The 19,246-nt window shown below is 54.1% G+C and overlaps 1 protein-coding gene across 1 annotated transcript in view; it reads right to left on the reverse strand.

Annotated features, from left to right (window-relative positions):
* EPHA10 (EPH receptor A10) overlaps window positions 1-8,278 on the reverse strand; it is a gene marked incomplete at both ends in the record, with an annotated part of 36,247 nt that extends 27,969 nt beyond the window's left edge. The window contains 3 exons of the mRNA XM_084300826.1: window positions 5,429-6,098; window positions 7,231-7,295; window positions 8,188-8,278. Coding sequence (XP_084156952.1) covers window positions 5,429-6,098; window positions 7,231-7,295; window positions 8,188-8,278 — 826 coding nt within the window. The remainder of the gene's footprint in view (window positions 1-5,428; window positions 6,099-7,230; window positions 7,296-8,187) is intronic.
* Window positions 8,279-19,246: the final 10,968 nt, after the last annotated feature.

Raw genomic sequence — 19,246 nt, forward strand, 5'->3', positions numbered from 1 at the left:
CCCCTTCTTGATGCCCTGCCCTCGTTTCACATCCACTTCCACCAGCACGGCCACGGTGCACCCAGCTCCAGCCCCGACGAGCGCCGCTAAATCTGAGCTTCAGCTCCGTCCCGCGAGCAGCACGTGGCTGTGCAGGATAGAAGCAAAGCCTAGTGCTCGCTGCGGAGTCCCAGGAGAAAAAAGAAATTTATTATGCATAATACCCTGGCATCAGTCAGAGGATAAAATAAACTCCAGGAGCACACGCAGGTTTGTAAGCTAATGTATAAAAGATGAAACAAATCAAGAGCCCCAAGCGCTGTGCATTTGGATCCATCTTTTTTTGTACTTAAATGGAAAAGCAGACCTCAGGCTTCAGGAGGTATCTTTGTACTAAATAGCAGAGTATTGCAATTTTTTATCCTAAATCTCTTTAATTCTCAATCAAACTACTTATTTTCCAACTGAAGACACTGTAGAGGCACGATGTTTTGACGGGACATGCACAACAGAGGAGGACACTTTACCAGCACCACTTCCCACTCCCACCCCAAGCTTTTGCTCAGCAGGAGCGAGCCCTGGCCAGGCAGAGCACACAGACGTGGGCTGGGAAACATGCACGTTATGTGCTGTGCTGTGCCAGAGCCTGGATGCCTTTTGACACCAGCAGGTGCATAAAAAGATGCAAGAGTAGGGCCGCATCATTGATCACATGCCCTGAAGGACTCACAGCTCATAGGGACCTGTGAGCTCTGCACCTCTTCTGGGGATGCGGAACACCAAACACCCGCACGTACAGCCAGGAAGAAGGATGCAGGGACCTCAATTTCCCCAGCAAGGCAGTACTTCAGGGGAAATAGTACACAAGGGAAGACAAAGAGGTTTCCCCCCGCTGTAGCCAGTGTAGTCTCCCCTCATCCCAACAGCCTACATGTGCTGCTTCTGTTCCTACCACTGGAGGGGTCATTTTTGGTTCCTATTTGGCATTTGAATGCCTGTAGTGCTTCCAGCTGGCATTTATTTATTAGCAGAGCTCTCATTTTCCAAAAAAAAACTTCTTCGCGAAGCAGAAAACCCCTGCTCAGGAAGTCTCCAGCTCATGCCATCTTCAGGTGCTTTCCATCATCGTCCTCTACCACCAGACAAATTCACATGGCCCATTTCTGGAGTAACACGAAGGACTCGCAGTTGGATTAATGCACTCAACGCTCTGCAATTCCAGCCCGAGGCTCTCCCCAGGCACCTGCAGCAGGAGCCTCGCCTCGCTGACCACCAGCCCCATGCAGCAGAGCTGCCGACGTGCAACACGCAAGGTGAGCACACGGGCCCTGAGACCCACAAGGACACCAGCCTCGCTCTCAGTGCTGTCATCATGAGAAAAATGGTAGCTGTAGCTCTCAGGGACGGGTCACTTGTGTTTCCTTTTTTTTATTTTATTTTAAATTGATGTCTGCATTTCATCAGTATGAGGAACATACATGTCTGGGAGGCACTGAGTGAGCCCGGCAGAGCTGCTCCCTGGGCAGGAGCTGCCCCCAGGGCACAGCAGCTCCCAGAGCCATGGCACGGTCCTGAGGCTGCAAGCAGACGCTCCTCCGATGATGCAGCCTCAGCTCCTGCCTTCGATGCTGCCTCTCTCTGCATCCCCACCTCGCAGCGGACACAAGGACTGCACAATTTCATTCACTGCTCCCAAAGAAGGGCAAGACAAGTGCCTCCGTCCAGCACAAGCGGCCGGGTATCAAAGGCTCTTCACGGACATCTCAGGAGACCTCTGTAAAGCAAACGGCTCCCACCTCAGAGCCATCACGCTCTCCACCTTCAGCCTGTGATGCTCAGCAGCGCAAAGGCAAGGAGTAGAAGGGGAGGTCCAAGGGGACCCAAGCGGAGAGACGGCTCTTTTAAAACAGCAAACACTTGCCCTATTTTAGCGCTTCCCTTTGGAAAATACAAATCAAGGACTTTTACTGCTATCTTGGGTTTTGCAGAAAAACGTCCTGCCCTAGCCAATTTCGAGGAGGACGGATGTGGCCGTGGGGCAGAGGCACTGCTCTGCCCGGCGATGCTCCCTAGGCTCTTTTCGGGCAGTTTCTGATGAATCCCCCCAAGCTCACTGCAGCTGCTCAGCGTCCAGCGTGCGTTACATTTCCTACAACCACGAGCAAAGGCTGCTTTCTTCTAACAACTGCCCCCCTGTGCCTTCCACCTCATCCCTCTGTTTCAAGACAGCAGTGCCAGCTGCTCACCCTGCAAAGCCCCAAAATCCTTCACACACATACAAGGGACAAACGAACCAAGGATGGTCCCTGCACACTGGGGAAGCATCACAAGCTGTGCAGGAGACACCCAACCTGCCCCTTTTATCCACCCCAAAATCACTTGAAACCCTATTTTTAAAATCCCAACAAAGCACTAGCAACTATTTTCTCCCTAAAATCAGCTTCTGTAAGATCAGCCCTGCACAGACGGGACACAGCCGGCTACAGGCTGAGACACCGGCACGGGCTGCCCCGGCAGCACAGCGCCAGCTCCTGCCGCTCCCATCAAAAGCAGAGGGAAATAAATTGAGGAGACCTAACTACAGCCCGAATTCACATCTCTGTCAAAGAAGAGTGGCTGACAGCTATTTTTGGAACCGGTCTCCATCATATTAATTCAACGTCTGGTTGAGGTTGTCTCATTTGCAACAAAACTGGCTGGTAAATATTAACCTTGGGCTTTGTTGAAATTCTCCTTGCAGAAATTACGAGGGATCGGGTGGAAGAGATGAAGCACAAAAGACAACTTCGCAGCAAACATCAGGCAGATCCTCCCGCATCACCGTTTCATTTACAGAAGCTATTGCAATACCCTGCAAAGCAAATGGCATGAAGGGGCCGCGGTTCATGCCTGGCAAAATTAAGGGTAAAAGACATCAATGCCGAGAAGCCAACTGCAAACGAAATAGGGATGGACAGATGATCGTCCACAGTGCAGCGGGACCTTCCACCTGCCCACCGCGCATCTGCTGGAAATAGGTTTTAAGATCAGAGGGAGCACAGGCCAGCAGCTGGCTATAGATATATATTAGACAAGAAAAGCAGTTTAAATGTATTTACAGTGACAGAACCTCTCCTCTTATTTGAGCGTAGATGTTAAACAGATGCTAAAGCTGCTCGCTTCCACCCTAGAGACGGCTGCATTTCAATGATCACCGAAATGATTCATCAGAAATGTGCAAACCCAGGAAAGCCTGTCAGGTACTCCGGGATTTCTTCAGAGAAATGGTGTTATATAGGAAGATGGACAGTAAAAAGGCTTGGCTTTATTGCAGCAGTAATTAGCACTGCCATAAATCCTATTAGTCTTTTTTCATCTCCCCTAATTTCAGCGTGAGGATACAAATGTTCTCTCGGCAGCAAGATGATTTCAGCACCTAAATCACCAGTACAAGGAGCTTTGGGATTTCATTCAAACGTGGATTCCTGAGTTCAGCAGGAAATAAAGCTAATGCTTCCTCACAGAGAAACCCTGCACTTCCCCGGCCTCATCTTTCAGCTCTGCTTCTGCCACAAAGCTCAACCCTCAGCCCAGCCCTGCCTGCGACCCTTCCTCTCACCACCATTCATCCCCATCACCCTCATTACTCCCAGGGCTTCTGTAGCTGCATGTGCTCAGCCACATTGACCAGTTTGGTGAGGATTCAAACTGGCCAAAGGCCCCCAGAGTGGAATTTACCCCGTTAACACAACCTGCACTGCCTCATGGCATTGCCCTGTCCTTATGGAGATCACCAGTGCACACCCGTGGTCCTGGAGCAGGAGCACAGCAGGGCACCTGCCTCATCCACTCCTGCCATCCTATTTCCTTCGGATTCAGACCCGGTGAGCTGCACCATGCTCTCTTGCTGCAAGAATCACGGCAGAGACCACAAGAGGATGCATCGGGCTCGCTCCCAGCACAGCCCTCTTACGGACCACGGCAGAAGAGCCAGTCTTGCTGTGCATCGCCCGATTGCTCGAGCATCCTCCGACACCCACTGCATTTCTCCACCTCCAGCTCAAGGGCTTCTGTCCTTGTTGGGGAATTTCTGCAGCCCAGGATGCTTTCATCAGAAAGCTTTTTGAGTTACTCACTTAGTGCCGTGCTAATGCACAAGCTTAAAAAAAAAATAAAATAAAGACACATACACACACGCATAAAAAACTTTCAACTCTTAGAAACTTATTTTCTGATATTTGACCAGACATCAGACGCTGCTCCGCTGAGAGTGACTAATGACCTGCTTTCTGTGAGAGGGGGGAAAAACTTAATTATGTCCATTAAATTACTTCAAATATTTTTCCTTGGAGAATATGAATTATTTAAACTCAACACAGAGAAACCTGAAACATTAGCAAAAGCCTTCTGGGACTCACTATGTAAATTCCCACTCCAAACAGATGGGGAAAGCGTGGCGAGCTGCCATGCAGCCACTGAAGCAATGAACAATGCCGAGATTTCAATTCGATAGTTTTAATAAGGTCTTTTAAAGGAGGGCACCGAGCGAAAAGCCACTAGTGGGGCAGTAAAAGCCTTGCTGGGGTCAGGGAGAAGGGGCACAGAGGGCACCGCTGACACCTCCACAGCCTCACCCAGCTCTGTAAAAGCAGATCGGGTTCCTCCAGCAAAGCTCGCTCCCCTACCACAGACCCAAAGCACCCAGTACCTGTCTGGGCCATATTTACCCACATTTCATCCATCTCCAGCCATGGTGCTGCGAGGCTGCAGGCTCTGAGCAGCTTCTCCAGAGGCCACAGACCCAGCCAACAGATTCGAGACACCAGAGTGGGCTTCTCCACCCAAAACATATTCACACCAGTACAGTCAAAGCGGTTCCAGTCACACCAGTCCCTCCGTACAGGCCCCAGGTGTTCCTCAGAAGGGCATCAGCAGGAGGAGGCCTCAATTTGCATGCACCCCTTGCCCCCATAGGCACACACCCCACATCCCCACGGGCACACGGCCAGAATCACACCCGGCTCCAAGCCAGACCCAAACCCTCAGAGCACCGCTAGAGAGCCCTCCGTGAAGGCAGGGGTCAGATCTTTTACAGCTGTCATTAAAGGCGACCTCGTGAGCTGTAAAGCCACCACATGATTAAGCTGCGTCTAAAAGCACTGCTGTGGGGCTGTTAACGGGATCAAGTAATTTTACAGCTACCAATAAAGCTCTGGGAAACGCCTGATGGCATTCCGAGCACCAGCACATCCACCCGGCCAACACCACGCTCCAGCCACCAGCAACACACCCCACACCCCCAGCTGCCACCTTCAGACGAAGCTCGGGCTGTTAGGAGCAGACTCCCAATTAGCCAAATGAACAACATCGCCAAGCAAGGGCGCAGCCACCGCTCCGAGCCGTGCTCAGCACCCGGCACACGGGCACAGCACAGCCACGGGCTGCAAAAGGATGCGAACGGCCACGTTACCTCTGCACCTCCCGTCCCTCTCCTCGAAGCCGGGGCTGCACAGGCACTTCCCGATGGGGACCAGCCACTCTCCCTCGGCGCTGCAGTGCATCCGCGGGGGGTTATCCACGTCCACCTGGGCGTGCTCCACGCAAGCTCCTTTAACTTCCACCAGCGTGGCAAAGGCCGCCTCTGCTACCGTGTCCGGAAAGAGCGCCAGGTTCTGCAGGGTGGCGAGGCACTTCTTGTAATAGACCCGCACGGAGACCAGAGCCACGCAGGCGCCAACGTCCTGGAAGCCCAGGTGGAAGCCTTGCTTGCTCAGGTGGCCGATCTCCCGCAGCTCCGTGTTCAGCTTCATCTTCCGCTCGCCCAGGTCCCCCTGCGTGAAGCTCTCGTCCGCAGCGATGGTGTCGATCTTCGTGTGCTTGCTCTCGTGGATGTTACGGCCCAGGTCGGAGTCGGACTCGATGTAATACAGATTGAAGGTCTCCTTGCAGGTGCCCATCACGCCCGGGATGCTGTTGCAGTCCCGCAGGGTGAACTTCAGCTCGATGAAGATCCTCTGGCCATCGCGCCTGGCGATCCAGCCCGTCTGCAGCCAGTTGTTCTGGTTGGGCTCCATGACGTTGCAGACCTGGTAGGTGCGGATCGGCTTGTAGTTCTCATCCACCCCGCTGATTTCTTCCCACTGTGGAAAGAGCACAAAGGCGGTGAGAGCCCAGGGGCTGCCGTCAGCAAGAGCCAGCCGCCCAAGCAGAAACACAGCCATCGCTATAAATACCACCACCAAAAGCCTCTCCACCTACCCGGCCATGACAGCACAGACACTTGAAGTGCCCGAGCTGTGCTGCAGGACCACCCAACACAGACATCCATCAACAAACAACCCAGGGCCAGCATGAGAGCAAACATCAGCTGCTGACCAGCCCACAGGAGGCCAGCATCCCCCCATATGTCTGGGATTTTCCGTCCCCAGGGTCACACATCAGCACAGCAGGATGCAGCAGAAGCTCATCTGGGTGCTGAGCCACCCAGGGAAGGCAAAAACAGCCCAGAGCATGCAAGGGCAGTCGTGCCACAGCCCAAGGACAAGCACCTTGACCAGCAGCAGCTTCTGTCATGCAAAGTTTTAGCTGGAACAGGACAAATCCTCTGCCTGCCAAGCACCAACGGTTTTCCCCAAAGTTACCAGCAGAGATTCTGATTAGCAAAACGATGATTCAAACCGCACAGTCTCAAGGATGACCTGGCAACTTCCCAAAGCAATTCTTTCTGGGGGTAGATTTATGCCAGATTGCCAAACGCACCCAAAACAGAGTTTCTTCTGCAGACTAACAGCTGGGGAACGCAGATGACTCCAGGATGTATTGCCATCCACCCTAAATGCTTTGCTTCCTTTCTGGAAAATAAACCTGAAGCAGCGAGGAACACAACTCGGGCTTTCCTGCCATTCTCTGCCAAAAGCAGCCAGGGACCAACCCCGGCAGCACAGAAGGGAGCAGATCACGCAGCCCCGGTGCGATGCAGGATCCCAACGATCCCATCCCTGTCCCAGCACATCCAAGCACAGCGAGATCCCAACAAATCAAGCTGGGGCACAAACCACACCACACAGGCTTCACTGGCTGGCGTTTATTTGCTTATCACAAGAGCTTAAGATGCGTTCTGGGGAGGCGCTGCACCATTAACACAACCAATACCTGGCCTCTGGCTCTCAGACACCCTCCACAAGCTGGTGCTCACCCAAAAAGCACCAACTGCTGCCAGGCAGCCACGAGAAGCCCCTCTCCAGCCCCACCACGCCAGCCCCGCGCTCTTACCCCGTTGGATGGGTGCGAGGTCCAGCCCAGCTCCGCTTGTGATTCCTTTGAGTCCAGCAGGACAACTGCAGGGAGGACAACACGTTAACAAGCCAGCTCACCCACGCGTGACGCCCTGCAAAAATCCCACCCCGTGGACAGCTCCTGACCAGGACTGGCACTGCGGGGCTGGGGTAGAGCCGGGGCTGGGGGATGTGCAACCAGCTTGGAGTGGGGTCATCCCGGAGCCCAGTCCCAGCAGGTACCGATGGCACTTTTGAGTCCCCAATTTCCTTGAAAGCCTGCGCCCTAGCTTCTCAATAAATCACAGAACAGCCAGTCCTCTGTGTGACGTGAAGATGCATTTCCCCTGAAGTCAGAGTTCCGTCAGCTTCCCACAGGCAGGGAGCAGAATCGCTCCCTGCCCGGCAAGTTGTGCCCTGCCCCGGCTCCACCACGCTGGGCGCCACCCGCATCCTCCGCCGGTCGTTCCACCAGCGGGGCCACTCGGTACCCGCACTGCCGGCAGCGAGGAGCTGCACGTCGGGGGCTTTCGGTGGCATCCCCAGTCCCCTGCAAGAGCGCCGTGAGAGCGGGGACCACCACAGCTCGGCTGTGCACCGACCCCAGGTGATGCGCACCGGGGAGATGCGCCCCGAGCCCGTGCGCCCTGCAGCGCCTCCCCAACCCCTCATTCCTCCGCGCTCCGGTCGCTGCCTTCCGCATCCCAACCCGGCTCTCCACCCTCCCCGCGATGCCCCGTGCCCCCCCGTTCCTCCGGAGGGCTCCCGAAGGCTCCCCGCTCATCACCGGGGGCTGCGCCGGGATTAGAGAGAAACCCACGGAGCGCCACCGGCACCCGGCACAGAGCCGCGGTGGCACCGGGCGCTGCAGCCACCGGGGTACGGGGCACCGGGACGCGACCGAGGGATACCGGGGGGGGTCCGGGGGGTCGCGCCCGCCCCCCGCCCGGCTCACCCTGCTCGGCGGCGGCGCGGGGCAGCACCGGCAGCAGCAGCAGCAGCGGCAGCGCCCGGGGGAAGCCGCCGCCGCCGTGCGCCCTGGCCATGGCGCCGCCGACTCCGTGCGCCCCGCGCCGCCGCCGCGCTCCGGCCACCGAGCTCCGCCCCGGGCCCTCTCCGCCAATCCCCTTCGCCAACCGACGCGGGGGAGGGGCCTCGAGGAGCTAGCGGCCAATGGGAAGGAAGGGCGGGGCCAGAGCGGGCGGTAGGAGGAGGGAGGTGGTGTTCACTCTGAAGCCTACTGACGGCAGGGAGGTTGCTCCGGGGGGCTTTGGGGCCGGGAGGGGCCCCGGTGGGGCTTTGGGGCGCCTGTCCCTGCTGCCACGGGTCGGGGTTGGCTCCCCATGGGGCTGCTGGAGCACACACAGCAGCTTGCTGGAGCTGAGATGTGGTGGTCTTGTGGTCACAGCCCTAATTAACTGTGCCACAGGCTCTCCTCTGGATGAGGTTTGCCTCCTGCATGCCCTGTTCCCATTTTGGGGGGGTCTGCCCTGCTCGACCCCATGCAGCAGGCCCTGCATGACCACAGGGACAGGAGAAGGCAGCGGGATTCAGCTGGCACGAATGCATCTACCTGCAGACACCAGGCACGAGCAGGGGCCCTGCGCTGTCCCCATCATGCTGGGGTGGGTTCTCAGCCTCTGCCTGCTGCAACCTGCAGTTCAATGTGTCCAACAGGTCCCTCTGTGCTGATCTCTGCTCCTGCCCTGGCCCCAACACCCCCATCTATGTTCTTAGTAAATGCACCTGACAAGGTGAGGGCTCTGCAGCAATGCTCACAGGTCTCACTACTGCCTTCACCTGCACCTGGGAGCACCACGTTCGTGTCAAGCCTCCGCTCTGCCTCTCCAGGCTGGAATCAGAGAGGCAATTCCAGCTTCATCTCAAGCTCCCCCAAGCCCAGCAGCTGCTGTACAAGTCAGAGTGGCCAAAAAGGAGCACCAGGAAAGCACAGCCCTGGGCAGGGCAGGTCCTGCACACCCGGCGCTGGGCTGCAGCTTGCAGACAGCCCGTGGGTGCTCACAGACCTGCAGCAGGGAAGGAACTCGGCGTGCTTCAGTTATCGCTAACTGTAGGTGTGCAGGTCCTGGCAAAACGTTGACAGGCTGAACGCCCGTCAGCCTCCCGGCTGATGGCTGTACAACCTGCCGCCAAAGCCTGCTTATGTAGCAACACTTATTCCTGGGGGATGTTCCCCACGCTGTGATTATGTGCTGTCAGATGTAAAACATTGCAGGTCGGGAATAAAAATATTGAAGCTCCAGCTGAGGCAGCCAGAGCCGAGGGCTGGGTTGGGCATGAAAAGAGAGGTGCAGCGAGGTCTGCTGGAGACAGGAGCACGGTGGCAATGCCCGCAGGAAAGCTGGCAGGGGACACGGCCCTGCAGGAAGAGCAGCAGCTTGTATCGGCACAAATTTGCTGTGCTGAACCATCTTCAAGTGTTAGGCACTAAAGCCTGGGTTCTGCAGTGCCTCATACATGCATAAGTTTACGGGAGCAAGTAGCCTATTGAAGCCTGCTGCCAATCAGGCTCAGATTTGCACATTGCATAATTAGATTAATTAGATATGGTGATTGCAGTTCATTTGCCTTGTGCCCCAGCTTCCAAGTACACTCTTCCTGAAGTCAATGAGACCACCCGTGTGAATAAATTTAACCATATGCAGAAGTCCCTGCAGGATCGGGAATCCTGAGCCACCTAGGCACCAGCTCAAACCCCCGAGGGCCATGTTTCGTTAATCTCATCTTTCCAGGCATTTTTGTATCACCTAAGGCACTTCTGGGAAGTGTGGGAGGCATTGCGTCTGAGAACAAATCTGCTGGAAACCAAAGGCTCCTGGCCAGTTGAGAGGCAGGTGCTGCTGCTGCGGCCATTCTGCACAAAGGGAGGAAACATTTTCCAAGCCCAACGAGTATTCGCAATCAGATTTGACAATATGGACCTCTAATATTTCTGCTTGCTCTCCATGCCTGCCTGCACTCCCCTCCTGCCCCCGAAGCACTGACCCCATGTACTCCAGCTCAGCCCTTCCAACCACGGTGCAGCTGCAGCATTAGCTTTAGCCCAGCAGATCCAGGGGTAGGGATCTATAAAGGGACACAGGCAGCCCAGCCGGATGCCTGCAGCCAGAAGGTGTCTCCAGCCCTCTCCATGTCTCAGCCCCCCACCAGGAACCACTGCATTTCCTCCGTGTTAAGCCAGGCAGCAAGCAACCCCCCATCCATTTATCAGCACCCTTCCCGATGGGAGAGCTCAGCTCAGACCCACAGCCCAGCCCCTGGCACACCCCAGAGGAGTCAGGTAACAAGCTCACAGATTAAAATTTTCCCTTTATCCCATCACAGGGCACAGAAGCAAATAACAGGGTTTATTTATAATCTTCCTCGAGTGGGAACCGGAAGAAGTGACCCATTATTACTGGAGGTTTTTCCAGCCACCCAGGAAGAAAAGTGATATTTAGTTGTCGTTAAAGCCTCATAACTGCATAACAATTTCATGCTATGTTAACTTCGAGGTTTTCTTTCACATATAAATTTTTAAGGAGTAAAATAGAAAAACCCAGGCACTTGACCTTTAATCACAGTTATTTGTGTGATCAGTCAAGTGTGGGAAAAAGCTAGTTTGTGCTTGAAAGATGCCCTTTAAAACTAGATTGCTCTAATATGACACACGACTCACATGCGGTAATATATGGGATCTTGCTCACCAGCCTCTGGGGCACAACAGCCTCCCATTTAGCATTCACACACGGGATCTCGCTGCTGGTACATTGGAAGGTATTAATGTCATGCACCAAATCAATACAGACCCTCGGGACAGCTCCATTTACCAGTGAGAGACCCGAGGGAGGTGTGTGCCTTCAGTTCATTGAGGAAACTAACAGGGAAGAGGATTTCCAACGTGTATGGAGGATTTGATGCTCGAGATATTTCACTGGGAGAAGAGTATATCATGCTAATAGAGTACAAAGCTTTTCCCTCTCTCTGAAATATTATTCCAAGCGCTTACAAAAGCTTAATATTAGAACAGCCAGAGGTATTTAATTACGATTTCAAAGTAACATGTTGTGTCGGGGAAACGATCTCATGAATTTTTCTGTGGCAAGACTGGGTGACTAAAAGCCATTGCTGGGGTGAAGGAAACGCCGTAGCTTCTTAAACTGAGACACTCGGATTTATTCCTTATCAGCCACAGCCTAAGACCGGGGACAGCCCCCTGAGCCCAAATGGGGAGCTGTAATGCCAGGCAAGTGCCAGGGACATGTCCCCAGCAGGTCAGTGAGCTGGGCAGGGGTGCTGTGCCTGGGGACAGGGATGCTGTGCCAGGGACACGGATGCTCTGCCCAGGGACCAGCCATCTCTTCAAGCACCAGCATAGCAAGGGTGGCTTCTGTAAGCAAAGAGGAATACCAGGCTTGTCCCAGCCCTGTTCCCTTGCCCTGCCACAGCCACAGGACGAGCCCGCAGTGACAGGAGCGGGACAGCAGAGCCGCCTGCTCAGCCAGGCTTCAGGTTGCCTCGAGAACTTGTGCAAGGAGCTGAGGCCAGCGCGGCCCAGAAAATGTGTAATTCCCCGAGCTGAGCTATTACCTGCTGTAAGTGGTGGCAGAAGGATGGTTCTGAAACCACAGTGAAAATAACCCTCCTGGAAAAAAGAAAAAAAGGAAAAAAAAAAAAAAAAGAAATCAATACTGACACCAAGGAAAGAGCATCAGAATCCGAGACCATCAATTCCTGAGATAAAGAGTTGAAAGTCTCAGTGGGAGGACAGCCAGATCTAGGCTGAGAAACAAAACTTTGTTTCTTTTGCTGACAAATGACATTTTATGCGGAAGGACAAAGGAGCCAGGAGGACGCAGGCCTCGGTATGTGGCTGTAAGAGCTGCCCTTGAAGCAAGAAGGAGCAGGCAGAAACTTCACAGACGCTTCTGCACCTCTCCTTCCCCTTCCACACTTGACAGGATTTTCCTCCAGCTGAAAACAAGAGATTTGTGCGATTTCGTGCCGTTTGGGGCATGTCACGGAAACATATTTCAGCAAACCTTTTGCCACCCTGCTCTGAAGGGGTGACCCCCTCGGGAGGCTCACCCAGGGCTCGGGCACCGCTCCCAGCACCCAGCTCAGCCCCATAGGACTGTCAGATCCGCACAGCCTGCCGTCGTGGGCTGCAAAAGGAAAAGGCTCCATATGTACCAACTCCTTTCTACCTTCCACGTTGTTTGTCTGGAAATAAAAGCAGCCAGAGCAACGCGTTTGTTTTTTTAACGCCTTAATTTTTCTGTCAGATGCGTGCTCTTCCCTTCAGAAGCCCCGCGTTGGAAATGTTTTGCAGCAGCTCTTGAGCTTTTAAGGTAATCATATAAAAGATCCTTGACTGCATAAATGCGGCTAATCTGGGTAAACGCCTTTAAACATCTTTACATTTCTTGCTAATGGATTTCTAGGCAGCCCACAGGGATCCGCGCTCTAGAAAATAACGTAAAAAAAAAATATAGTAAGCGTCTAATTTTTTTTTAATGCCTCAGATTTGTCATATATTGAGAAAATCCAGAGCTCTGGGCAGCGTAAGATCCTCATACTTATATAAGCAATGCTCCATTCTGTCATCACGCAACAAAACCCAGCCTTTCACTAGGGGCAAGCATCCAGTCGATGTTAAAATCCAGCTCAACTGGAGACAAATTACCACCTGCTATTAATTAGAGCCAGCTAGGAGGGATCCAGGCTCTGCTAGTCAGTGGCAGCACCCGCAGGGCAAGCTGCCCTGGGCTCAGTGTGCACGCACGGGGAGCGAGCCCTAGTGGGGAGGATGCCACAACGGGCTTTTTGCTGCGCAGAGCCAAGCAAAAGGTGAGCTCGAACCATTTTTTCAGGAGCAGTTCCTCCCCTTGCCACTTACAAAGGGCTGAGCCTGTCGCCTTCCCCTCCTGGCAGAGGAAAACCAGCAGGAACACGGGGCAGAGGGTGGCGTTGTCACCTCTCCGGGCTCCATCGTGCCTCGATGCTGTAGCAGTGAGCACCCCGCGCTCCTCCTGCTCCGAGCGTGGGGCCAGCCCCAACGCCCCCGGGAGGCAGAAAGCACCCTATTTTAGGAGCTGTCTGATGCAATTAGCTCTGCGGAGGAGGAAGCCGGAGGAGTGCAGACGGGCCATCTAATTCTGCAGATTTATTACTGGAGTTAATTAGGCTCCCTGCGCTGCTCTCGGGGGACTGCTCGGTGCCGGTGGCGCACGGCAGAGCCGGAGCACGAGGCCGCGGCACAGAGGCCGCCTGGGCAAGAGCCACGCACGGGTCACTCAGATCAGAAAGGAGATTTTGAAGGATTAGGAAAAAAAAAAATAAAAAAAGAAAAAGAAACAAAGAGAATCGGTTATCTGCGAGGAGGTTTCAGGCAGTCACACCTGTCGCATCAATCTCTGACAACACAAGTGACACAAATCCAGTCACATCCCAGTCCCTAACGGCAACGCAGATCCTGGCACGGCGCTGACACCAGGCTTCAGTGCACGGAGCAGAAACACTCACTTTTTTTTTTTTTCTTTTTCTAGGAGAAAATGATGGCTTGCATTCACCTGCCTAGCGCTGCTCCAGCAAACCCGAGCCAGCACACGGGCAGGCAGCTCTGCGTTTTGGGGGGTCCAGCACCAGGACAGACCCTGCCCTCCTCAGGCACAGCACGGCGCATCCCAAAACGCTCCGAGCAAGCAGGGAATGGGACCAGCACATCCCCAGGGCTCACAGCAGCCACCAAACTGATCACAACATTAGTGCAGTGCAAAGGAATGAGAGCCTCTTCCCCCCCAGCAATGACCAGCACCAACCTGCCCTGCGGGGAAGCTTTGCTGGTGGTGCTGAGCACAGGGCAGGACCCCAGTACGCTGCCTTTGCGCACACGGGTTGCTCTGTGCAAACAGAGCCTCTGCTTGTTATTTTTCCTGCCCTGGCTGAAACGCAGCATTTCAGGCTAAGAGCTCAGGTGTCTGAGCCTCTGAGAGCTGAGGTCTGTGATGGAAATGATGATACACCTCGAGTATAATGGTGCAAACAGCCATTATCATAATTTTGATACCAATTACATGTAATTTGAACAAAGGAGTTGTCCTAGCTTTGATTTGCTCTCCTTGTATTCCTGGCTGGTTTCATTAAAATCACTTACAGAGATTTGCAGCAGTTCTGTTTGAAGTGCTGTCATTAGGGTTTTCATTTGCAGTGGCGTCGGAAATAATTTCCCAGCGGGCTGTTTATGTTTTACCAAGGGCCGTGCAGCGTGTGGGCCAGCACTCGTGGCCAGACGGACGAGTCACAGAGCCAGTCCTGCCGTGTACAAGGCAGCGTGTTCCAGCAACACCGCGCTGAATTTTGAACCCAAATCTTTCTAAATTAAAGCCCCACGGGCCAGGCTGTTCCCTGCTTTGTGCCTGCATCACCTCGGATGGGGAACCCCAAAGCATTAGCGCTTCTAGGGTCCGGGTGTCCCTGCTCCACAGCGTGTCCCCTATTTGTGAACAGCTTTTTCACTTTCAAGTCTCTGCACTGAATCACCATTCAAATCACCAAGTTTTCTAACTTTCTTGGCCCTCAGTAACAGGAAAATAAACCTCCCTTAACAAGGCGGGTGCTGAAGTGGCTCGCAGCACGGCGTGCCCTAGAGGATTCCCCAGGGGGAGCGGTGCTTCGGCTGCCCTTCAGCAGGCAATCAGGGATGCGAGCTGCGTGACGTGCTGATGAAGAAGGAAACACAGGGGCTCTCTCCGTAACGCCGTCCCCACCAGCCACTCACCAATTATTCCTCAGTCAGAGCCCGAGGGTGACGGAGAGGGCAGGCAGAGCGAGTCCTTCCCATTTGTCCGTGATAGAAGAGGGGAATGCACTTTGCAAATGACAATTAGCAATTTGCTCCAGCTGGGGCTAATTCCTAGATGCATTTTACTCTCCAGGACTCAACACTTGGGCAGACTCTAAATCAGGCACCAGCTCGCTCTGTCCAGCTCCATTAAAGCTCCCTGGTAATTACGGAGCGCTGGGTGAGCCATGGAGAGCTGGAAGCCTTCCCGAGCCCGAGGGGAGCCTCTGCTCCACTGCCAAAGAGCTGGGCTGGATGCGGCCCCTGGGGAGGGACCCCTAGGGAGATCCACTGCAGGGATCCCACTGGCTGCATCCCACTGATGGATGCAGAGCTCCCCAGCCCCACACATGGCCCCGCACCTCCCCAGTGCATGTTACTGGTGGCCGGGAGAAGCAAGGTGGGAGCACAGCCAGCAGCTCTGGAAGGCAATAAATCCTAATTCACTTTGATTATAATGGTGCGCTCACGTCCCAGGGCGAGATTGCCATGTAGGTTTGCAAAAATACTGCTTAAATAAACAGAAAGGGAGGAAATGTGGGAGAGAGCGTCCAATCTGCATTATAATTAGGGGAGAGAATAACAAATGGCAGAAACAACCTGTTCCCAGCTGCAGCTGCAGTTTGTTCCTGGTGCATCTGAAAGGCCATGCACCATCCATAGCAGGAGCCTTCTCTAGAAATGCGTGAGTGTTTCATTCAGGAATTGTGGCAAGAAAAGAACATCTTTCTGCATGTATTGCAGATTCCCCTACAGCAAAGCATCAGGGAGAGTTTTCTCAATCCGGCTGCTTGTCGCTGTGCTCAGGGCTGGGAGTCCAGAGGCAGAAGCAGCAGCCTGAAGCCCACAGAGGGTCACGAGGGGGAGAAGCAGAGCAGTTGGCCTCGGGAGCTGGAGCTCACCTTGGCATGGGGCCGAGCCCTGTCCCTGCCCAACTCTGCTCTCCTCCACACGGAGCCACCAGGGTCACCACCTGGCCACCTGGAGCTCAACGGATACACTTGGACTTCTTCAAACCCAGCCTAATTTATCTGTAAACCTTCCTAATGAGGCTGATAGCATAGGAATGGCGAGAAAGCAGCATTATTATCTGTAAACAGCAGAGCCTGACAGCATGTTTAATCACAGGCTGCGTAACGGCAACATCGGTGGAGGACGAGATTAGACACTTCTCCAATTAGTCATACATCAAAGGCACGAGCGCCGAGCCTGAGAGCCACTTAACCCACCAACAAGAGGAGCAAAGACCCTTTTTTTGCTCACCGTGGGCTCAGGGACCCGCAGGGCTGGGTGCCCCCAGATTCCCGTGTGCGTGGGGATGGCACAAAGCAGAGCCAGGGAGAGCTGCAGCCCCCCCGTCCCGGGCACCCCTGCTTTCTCCCAGCTCTGCAAGCTCCTAACAGGATTTTGCAGCCCGTGGTGGTGTGCTAATGGGATAGAGAGGTAAAGAGTTCATCCTCCTCACTTTTCTCTACTGCTTTCCCTTTTTTCCCCCCCTCAGCATCTCTTTCTCATCCAGGTCTTCTCCGGCTCACCTTTCCAAGCCCAAATGCTCCTGAGGTCTACAGATTAAAAGTGCTAATAACAGCCAGAAATTATTACGAGCCCTATTTATCACAAAGCAGATGGCATCTAACAGGCAGCAGCCTCAGGAGCCAGGACCATTGAGCTTCAAGAAATGCTGGCAAAGCCACAGGGTTTCTCCTTTGCCATCCCGTGGGTGATGCAGTGGCAGTACAAGGGGAAGCACAGAGCCGGGAAAGCAGCTCCAGCGGGACTGTCACCCGCAGCGTGCAGGCTTCCCTGGAAGCTGCAGATGCCCCAGGATTCAGGCTGTGCCCTGCCATTGGGGCTGCCCCAGCACAAACTGCCTGCAAGCATGGGATGTGCCAAGCACCACAGAACAGCAGGATACGGCCGCGGTCCCAGGATAACCAGGGCTGCAGCAGTCCCGCTGCCAAGCCTGCTTTCACGGCAGGCAAGATTTCAGCACATGGCCCCTCCTAATGCCAGCATCCTGGTGAAACCAGCAGCTTCTCCACAGTGGAGTCCAGGTGTTTTGATTTATCTGCGAGACATCTTATTATCAGCCTCTGCAACAGAGGCTCTGACCTTTCACGTCAGGGCCTCTTTGAATTTACTTCCTGCCCCAAGCTACAAAAGCAACTGTGAGAAATCAATTTTCTCTCCTCCAAGACCCCCCTAAGCTCCCCAAGAACTTTTAAAGGGCAGAGGAGCCATAAGCGGGACATCTCTTACCGTTACAAAGGTTCTCCATCACGTTAGTTTTGATTAATCAGCCTCCTGCTCTCCCTTCCCTTCCTCAGGGAGCACCAGCGAGCTCCTGAGCCCCGCTGCACAGAGGGAGAGGGGCCTGGCCCCCGAGGACATGACTGGCAGCGTCCCCTGTCTGCCAGCTGACACACATAATTCAGACAAAATATTCATTTAAGACCGTCTGAGCCATGGTAATAAAGCAGGCATTATGACAATACGGATCAATAAGTCCAGAGAGGATCCTTTGCTGAAACACGCTGCGATTGTTCAAACCAAGTCTTAATTGTGACAGGAATTGATTTCTCTTTTCTAATATCCCTGACTTTTAATTAAAAGGTAGTTAAGCTGGCAATACATTTCCAGGATCATTTGGAGGCAGAACAACATCAAGAAGCGTGCATTTGAAATGCAGATGCGGGGCTTTGTTAATGCAAGATGATGGCGACAGGTTTTGGAGCCACTCCATGGTGACACCAGGCTCCCTGCCCCAGCACCCTGCCCAGCTTCAGTCCCCAAATGTGCCTGCAATGAGGAGGATACAGGGACCAGGGAGTGCTGCAGCCCCTGGGGAGGGACAGGAGGAGCTCCTCCAGCCTTTAATTTTTTTAATTTCCAGGAAGCTCCCAGTTGGCACGGGCGGCAGCGGTACGGCCCAGCAAGGCGCGAGGGAGCCAGACGCCTCTCAGTCATCCTCTATTAGACTAAAATGGGCCAAAGTGACTTAGTCTGAGTGGAGGGAGGCTATTAACATCAGAGACTCCATTAAAAGGAGAAATGGGCCTTTTATCTACTCATCAAGAACCATAAAGGAAAAAAAAAAAACTTGGAAGCCACCCATAAATCCCCTAGGAAACCCCGGCCTGGAGCACAAGGCCTCAGGCACTGTCCCACCTGCAGGCCTGTGGGCAGTTTGGCACAAGGGCCAACAGATGCCCGTATAACAGGCAGTGGCATCACACCATGTGTCTGAGCCACCTTTTGGGGTGCCCAAGAGGTCCCTCGATGGCGAGCAGGGCTCCCAGGATGGATGCCAGCTCTGCCTGCAGCAGCCCACCCGTCCTGGAGGCAGAAGCCCCTCTCCTGCCTCTGGGCTGTGGGGCTGCCCCCCGAGCCAGAGCTTTGCAGGGTCAGCCCTGCCCCTGCAGACAGGACCATTATCTCCCATAAGGCCAGCTTTAATAACGGAGCATTATCAGGGCTAATCTAATCTCCCCTGCATTACCATCCAGGCTGGGTCCTGCTTGGCAAACACGTGTGATGCTCTCAGCAAAGTGGCATTTGGGCTAGGGCCATAAGGAACCGAGAGTTAACCCAGCAGCAACCTGGGGGCTGTGCCATGCCCACAGCCCTAAGCTGCCACCAGCAACAAGGCAGGGTCTGGCCACAGAATTGGCCTCTGCAACCCAGGCAGAGGATGGGGACACAAATGTCACCACCTCCACTGCTTGGGCTATGGGGCAGGTGGGAACCCAGCCCCCCGAGGTCAGCCAGGGTAGTTACAGAGCTCAGAGCCCCAGAGGAACAAAGCCCTCACCTCAAGGCTGACGTTTTTAAACCACAGGCATTTCTCATCATTTCCCACGATCGCAAGCAGCTGTTTACGCTCTTTGGAAAGCTTTCTCCCTTTACCCTCATAAATGAGCACAAGCACCAGTAAAGAGCTGTATGGTGAGCTGCTGTATCAGTTCTCATTACAAGGCTTTAGAGAGAGCAGTAATTACATCTCAGCACTGGAGTTCCCTGCATGCACACCCTCCTCCGTGCTGAGGAACCTGACAGTGTCTTGCATCGAACCAGCAGCAAGGAACTGGGAGCTACACACAACAGGGAGAGGTCCAGGTCCCGGAGCCTCAGACTGGGCATTAGGAAGAACTGAGGCAGCTTTTGGTCGTTG

The sequence above is a fragment of the Netta rufina genome, assembly GCF_964035555.1.
Source record: "Netta rufina genome assembly, chromosome: 23".
NCBI classification, from domain to species: domain Eukaryota; kingdom Metazoa; phylum Chordata; class Aves; order Anseriformes; family Anatidae; genus Netta; species Netta rufina.